General features: G+C 44.1%; 1 protein-coding gene across 2 annotated transcripts in view; it reads right to left on the bottom strand.

Annotated features, from left to right (window-relative positions):
* The window catches only part of PRIMA1 (proline rich membrane anchor 1), an 84,464-nt gene extending 77,213 nt beyond the window's left edge, over window positions 1-7,251 (bottom strand). Inside the window, exons 1-2 of one of the 2 annotated variants that reach the window (XM_019552447.1) lie at window positions 7,167-7,251; window positions 6,871-7,007 (exon numbers count right to left, since the gene is read on the bottom strand). In XM_019552447.1, the coding sequence (XP_019407992.1) occupies window positions 6,871-6,963 (93 nt within the window). In that variant the 5' untranslated portion in view covers window positions 6,964-7,007; window positions 7,167-7,251. Of the gene's footprint in view, window positions 1-5,178; window positions 5,339-6,870; window positions 7,008-7,166 lie in introns of those variants that run through there. The other variant, XM_019552448.1, reaches the window with a different exon arrangement.
* Window positions 7,252-7,257: the final 6 nt, after the last annotated feature.

The following is a 7,257-nucleotide window of genomic DNA, read 5'->3' on the forward strand; positions in this document are numbered from 1 at the left end:
AAACTTGTATTTTAGCTATGGTTTAGGATGGCATCATAGCATAGCTTTATGCCCAGATGAAGTCACTGGGGCTTAACTATGTGCTGAAGTGCTGTCTTGAATAAGGGTACTGTATTGATCAAGACCCTCAGAAGAGACACAATGAAAATAGTATTAGCAAAGGTCTATCCAGTAATTATTTACTATCTTCCCTTTAACTGCTGTAAAATATGTTGATTCTTGCATCCCCTCCTCTTACAGATGTTACACAGCTTTATATTCACCTATTTATGATCAAATATTATATTACAGTGCCAACTAAAACCAGCACACATGTAACTGTTCATATGCATGGTATGCCTAAATACAGAAAGATATAGTATACTTCTTTGACTATTTAGAGATAATATTTTGTAGTCGAAACAGAAAGAAAAAAAGAAAGAAAAGGGGATAAGCAAAAGCTATGATTAGCTGAGCTGGAAGAAAAGCTCTAAACAGCACATATCAGAAGGTCCAGTACTTTGAACTGCTTGTCACATTCCAGATATAGGAAAAATCAAATTTAATCACATATACTTTCCAACTTTTTAACAGAAGTTAAAAAAAACACTTGACTAGTATGGTTTAGTCAGGAATGATCCTGCCTTGAGCAGGGGTAGACTAGATGACCCATGAGGTCCTATTTTCCTGTGAACCTATGAACTTTTCCCTTTACAATTAGGTAACAATAAGGAGATAGTTATAGACCATGGCAAAAAGTTTCCAAGAACTACATGGACTCTTTGAACTCTAATGACGCAGCTTTATAATCTTCCACAGATGGTGATAAATCTGTCTGCTAAGTAGGTTTCTTTTTCTGTAAAATACATTCTTAGAGTTCACAAGCTGAAGAAGAACTTCTACTCTTAAACTGTTTATATATAGTAGTGTGTTAATGACAGTTTCATGGACCCAATAGATAAGACACTACTTCCTACAATACCCAACCCATTGATCTTAAAGCTTTCCTGGCTTTGGCCAGTAGTGGTGACATTTATACTTTTCAGGGAGGATATAGGATGGTAGATTATTGCTTTGTAGATAACCAAGGAGGAACTGTCAGTCCACATCCCTTGACATGATATCCACTTTGGTATATGCTTCAGGTTACTAAAATTACATGGGAGCCAAGAAAAATGGAGGTGATTGATCATGAGATGGAATAACACTACATAGATTTTGGAGTCAACTTTTTATCTGTAGAATAGAAGGAGCTTGGTGTATACATGTGATGATACTGATGGTATGGGAAAGCTATACTGACTTATTGTTCTACTTTAATATCAGCCAAGGCCAAAAGGTTTGTTCTGTCCTTTTTTTAGAACTATTGACCAGCTTTTAAATCCCCAGAGACTCTCTTGCTATGGGCTGGTAATAGCAAATCATGGGATATTTTTCTCAATTTTGCCAAAAGATTAACCTTATATATCTCCAGCCATATCCCAGGCTTGCATCCTATTTCTGTATCTAAAGGGACTACTTCGGGGGGGTTTTGAATGCTTAGTCTACCCACTAGCTAAGATTAATAGCCCCAGCTGATTTATTCTTGGAAAATGATTGAAATGTAAAAGGGTGGGCTTAATCTCTTATTTGTTTTATTTACTATTTTGTCACTCAGTAAAAAGTATTCAGAAATGTAAAGTGATTTCTATGTTCTCTACATTGCTCTACAGAGCATCTTTCAGTAACATGGCTTGCTGTTGGTCATCCCCATTGCCAAATTCCCCTCCCCATGTTCTCCTAACATGTAAATTTAAAAGAACTGAAGATGTACATTTAGATGAAGGAGGACTGAATTTTTACATGAAAGATGAAGCTCTCCAAGATGGAGAAGCACTCTTAAGCATTTCCATGAGTGGATTAAGTAGGAGTAATGAAATAGAATTAAGAAAAGGAATGCAACCAATTTGGGCTCATTCTCAAGAAAAACTTTCTACTGGTGATGTCTGTTAGCCTTCCAGTAAAAGGAATGGAAGGTCATTACTTAAGTCTTTTAAATGTAAACAGAACAAATCACACAAAAAACATACTGTGGAACAACCCCGCTCTAGCAGAGGATGATGAAATAAATGACCTAACATTGCTTTTCTAATGTTTAAAATTCAACATAAGGTGCCTTTATAATGGATAGTAGAAGTAAACGGCATATTGAAAAAACCTGGCCTTTCTATGAAAGATTCCACTACTAACACACAGGCCTCAAACTTGGGCATTTGTTCTTTTTGTTAAATGCTAGTTACATAAAGACTTCAGAAGCATTTCACAGATGATGCAGCATCAGTTACTGATTTGGCTTCCCTTCAGTTTACTCTTCACTGGGGTCATTAGGGATCTCTGGATATCAAGCAAGTAGGGTTTGCTCTCTACATTGCTCCACTGAGCAACCAGCTTTCAGTTACATTTCCTACTGTTCGCCATGCCCAGGCACTTCTATTTCATTTACCTATCTAAAATATAGTTCTTTTGTTTCAACCTAGAATTCTCAATATTCTTAGCAATATATCAGCTTGCAAACTCTGCCTGTCAGAGTTTAAGGCTAGGCAAACTATTAGTAGTAAAGACTGTTCCTCTGTTTTTAGTCTACCAACAAACAATATATGGTTCTAACAATTTATGTAAACATGTTTTACATAAAGGGCAGACATTTCTTAATAGTTTGGTAGATGAAAATCTGCTTTCACAAATATAAATGGAGAAACAAACAAAAAGTGCTGTGAACTTGTCTGAACAGAACTGGAAAGCTAGCCATATAAAGCTCCCATTTGGGAGATAATTTCTTTTTAATCAGGGTTTTTCAAGACAAACTGAGATTCCTTTCTATGCTGCACAGCATGCAGGAAGCAAGGCTACACTTGTACAAAGCCTCACTGACTTCAGTAGGGATCCATGCAATCAGAGCAGTCCAGGGGTATATTACAACATGGAGACTGGGCTCCATATCTGGGAATAGAGGATTACGTCACAAACTCTAGCTGCTGGTCTCCAAGGGAAAGTCTGGATCCAGAGGAAGGATGGTAATTGAAAAAGAAAAGTTTTCTGCTGATTGGTGGGTATTTGAGAACTCTGACTGCCTGGTGATATAGCAATAACTTTCTTCATGACAGTTGTCTAGTAATGATTTATGCTATGTGGATCATTAAAAAAAGTATTAAAAAACTGCCTCATCCTGAGGCAGGATGCATCCCCAATCTCAGGGGGGGCACATAGCCCCCTCCACCCCCAGGCTCCTCCTACCAGTTGCCTGTGTCAGGGAGGGTGTTCTATGCATACAGGGCAGGATGGAAGCAAGAGTGAAAGTAATTGTGGGAAAGGAGACAGTTTTCACTGATGGAGCAAAGTGGGTAAAGAGCAGCACTGTGAGACAACAATGGGTAAGCAGGGAGAGGTAGAGCTATGGAATGCACCTTGAAGATGAAGACAAGGAGCCTGAACTTCATGTTATGGAAAGAGGGATGTTAGAAGGAGGGAAGACATTCAAAGACAAGGGCAACCCCAAGACAGCAGATCAGCTACACTGTGTCTGGAAGGCCAGAAAGGAGGAGGATACTGTAAGAATATGGAACGGGATGGGGGCATGGATCAGAGTTTTAGCTTTCTGGATTAAATGAAAAAATTAGGTCTGAAAATGATGTTGAGGAAAAAAAGCAGGATTTGAATGTGGCCTGTATGCTCTGTGCTGAGACTACTGAGATTTGTTATCTTTGTGGTTACGACTGTCACTTCCCTCAGCTTTGGATAAGCTAAAACAAACTATTGTGGAACCCAGGCCTTCTGAGCATGCCAAACTTGGTCTCCCTGAAGATGTTTCTCCAGCTCACCGCAAAACAGGATTATTTTGGACCATGGCTTTGGAGCTCAATTCTATTATATGAGAATAAACTAGGTTACAGTAAGGTTGAACCTGACCCAAAAGCTTGGCCCATTTTCTTTGATGAGATTGCACCTGGGATGATTTTTCCCTACGAATCCCTAATCTGTGCTGCAAAGAAGCTTGTACTGATACAAGTGCTGGAACTGCGTATGGATATGCAAGGATCCATGGAAGATTAAATACAAGGAATATGCAAGGTTTATATCCTAGACACTCATGGATATTCTGTGCCTGACCTTTGTCTCAATATGTGCACGTGGCACTTACACTTCTGGTGGTCTAGGGGGAGGCTAATAGAAGCTCTAGTCTAAGGAGATTTATTGATTAGATTTATAAAAAGGAAAATACATAAAAAAAGGTGCTGCTATGCAAGGGTTGGCAACATATGGCCCGCAGACCAGATCTAGCCTGCAGAGCCACTGGGTCTCCAGCCCTTGGTGCTAGAGGGTTTTTCCTGTTTTTGCTCCCATGACCACACTGACACCAGGCAGAAAAGAGCTGTGCTTGGGCCAGGCTGCTTCCAGCTGCTCCTGCTTCTCTTCACCCTCCCAACTCTGGTCTGATACAGGCTAGGTACTTTTGGTGGCATGTCAGTGGGAAGGGGCTTTGCTTATGCCCACAGAACCAAGCAGTGGGGAGCAGCAACTGTGCCATTGACGCTTTGCCCAGCTTCCTGCTCCCCAGCTGCGGGACAGGTGCAGTTTCCAGCTAATGAGGAGCTGAGCCAGGGCCGGGCATCTGTGCCCATGCTGCCACTGCTTCTCCCCAGAGCTGCAGCATGGGCGCAGCTTCCAACCAATAGGGAGCTACACTCGGGCTGGGTGGCAGCACAGACACAGTTTGCAGCTCCCCACCAGTTGGAAAGCTGAGGAGCGGGGGGGGACTGGGAGAAGGGTAGTAGTGCAGGCACAGCTCCCAACTGCCCTGCTCCAGGACAGGTACAAGGAAAGCCCCCTGCTGCTGATGTACCACCAAATGCCCAGGTTGGACTGGAGCCAAGTTGTTCTGACCCGCAACACTGTAAAATGTTACTGGCCCCTGCAATTATGCATTAAATCAAGCCAAGAGAATTTCTAAGCCACTGAGGGGAAGGCTGAGCAAACCAGTTTTGCCTTTGTATAGCTCATTTCAATTATTCTTGATTTAATTCTTTCATTTTCAAGAAAAAAAAAAAAATCACCTGAGCAGTTTTCGGGAGAGATGTTTATGCACAATCAACGATTACCAGATTTAATCATTAAATGAAAGAAAGAGCTGTTTTCAAAATGTCTCTTTCTTGATGTGATTACCTTTTCCTTAAACTGGCACATTCCAGAAGTTAGTTTAAGCACCTGAATTTTAGAGCAGGGCAGTCAACAGAATGAACGGGAGAGTTGGTGGCTTTCTTGGTTTTGATTTGTGTGTGCTTCTGTTTCGTTTTGTAGTTGGGGAGTTCCAAATTTTATAATCCTGGACAAAATGTTAAACAAACAAACAATCCCAGGTTAATCTTTTGGAATGTACAAAATTTAGAACAGAGAATAAAGGGAAATACCACTCTGTTGTCTTCCAGAAAGAAACTGTAATTGTTCAGTACCAAAACAGAACTAGCCCATCAATCACTCCTTTGAAGACAGATATGATAAATAGAGTGTAAAATATCAAAATGATGCATTTTGGGTCAGCTTTCCTGCTGTTTTGGTTGTTTCAGCTGGACAACCACTATCCCTTCTAGCCTGGTATTCGCTCTCAGTCCTTCTGCATGAGGGTTACTGGTCATCCTGTATTATAATCAAGGTCACAGCACATAACAGTCAGAGTTGGAGAATGGACAACGCTGAATCAGCTTTTACCCAGCAAATTCTCATTACATAGTCAACGTCAGACACCATGCCCAAACATTACCAGAATTAGACTTTCAGAGCTTTTCCTAACGGGATTCTTGCTCTGTTCATATTGCCATCTACAGTAATTACTCTTCCAATCGTCTCACTGTCAATGTGTTACAGAAGGTCAACAACATCTCACTCAGAAAGACCAAGTCTCATTCCTCGAGCACAAGACTCAGCAGGGTACTGATCTTTTAAACACTCTACAGAAGCTTTCATCCAGTGATCAGAAATAAGTGGAAATACATGTCAGGAAGCAACAGCTATGGATACAGTGCTATTCTTTAATGTTCTTTGGAGGGCTATCGGTTTTGAAAGTCACCAATTTGCAAACATTAAATGCTGAATGTTTCTCCCTGTGTAAATGTCAATACCACAAGCACTCCTCCCCCCCACATCATATTCACCAGATAAAATCCTAGCCCCACTGAAATCAATGGGAGTTTTTCTACTGAATTCAGTAAGGTCGTGATTCCACCCCTCACATATAATATATCCACGTGCATCTCAGCTCTTGGGCTCTGTCTAAAAACGCATATAGATTACTTATTGCAAACGCATCCACGCTGTGGCAGACGGCGATGGAGACAAGATGTGCCCCCCGATGAGATTACAGTCACTGCCAGCACTGAATAACGGCCCTGTCATTTAGCATTTGTATATAGTGCCCTAGGACTGTGTGTGTGCATGCTGTGGAAAACAATCAAACTGTCTGCCCGAGATTGCCCAAGTTCCCTGCGGTACAGAAAAAATACTCAAAGCCACGTGAAAAGGTGGAAATGATTTTAAAAAGCTGTGGATCCCTCAGAGGTGTCCAAACTGTTTTAAAAAAAATAGCAACAGCAATAAGCCTTTTAAAAACCTCAGGGTTGCTCCTTTACCCTGCAGCACCGGCGGCGCCCACCCCCCCTTCCCCTTCAGGGCTGGGGAGCGTCTCCAGCCGGGAAGGGAGGCTGCAGGGCTGTGTGGGGCGCTCCTGGGGAGCCTTCCCGGTCCCCTCGAGCGGCTGGCTCCAGGCACTGCCCCGGTCCCAGCAGGAGGGTCCCGAGCCCGGCTCCCGTCCCCGGCCCAACTTCTCCCGAGTTGCGAGGGGCTGGGCGGGGGGCGCCTTACCTGGACGAAGCCCCGCAGGGGGTGGAGCGCCAGCGGCAGGGGAGGCCAGCAGCAGTGGGGGAGCAGCAGCAGCAGCAGCTCCCGGAGCAGCATCCCGCCGGCGGGCCGAGGGCGCCCGGCGCTCCGCACCTGCGACACTGAACAGAGAGCGCCCAGCGCAGCGCCGCTCGCACCCATGCCCAGAGCGCGGCGCCTCCCAGCTCCGTCCCGCCGCCAGGGGAGGGGGCTTCCCCGGGGACCGCGCACAACCCCTCCCCCCGCCCCGGGCACGGCGGGCGCTGCAGCCCCGCGCTTACCGCGGCTCGGGCGGAGGCTGCGGGCTCCGGGCTGGCGTGCCGGGGGCAGCTGCAAAAGTTTGCAGCGGGAGCACGAGCCGCTGCCCCGGCC

This window comes from Crocodylus porosus, unplaced genomic scaffold (assembly GCF_001723895.1).
Source record: "Crocodylus porosus isolate Cpor-Errol unplaced genomic scaffold, CroPor_comp1, whole genome shotgun sequence".
NCBI lineage: Eukaryota > Metazoa > Chordata > Crocodylia > Crocodylidae > Crocodylus > Crocodylus porosus.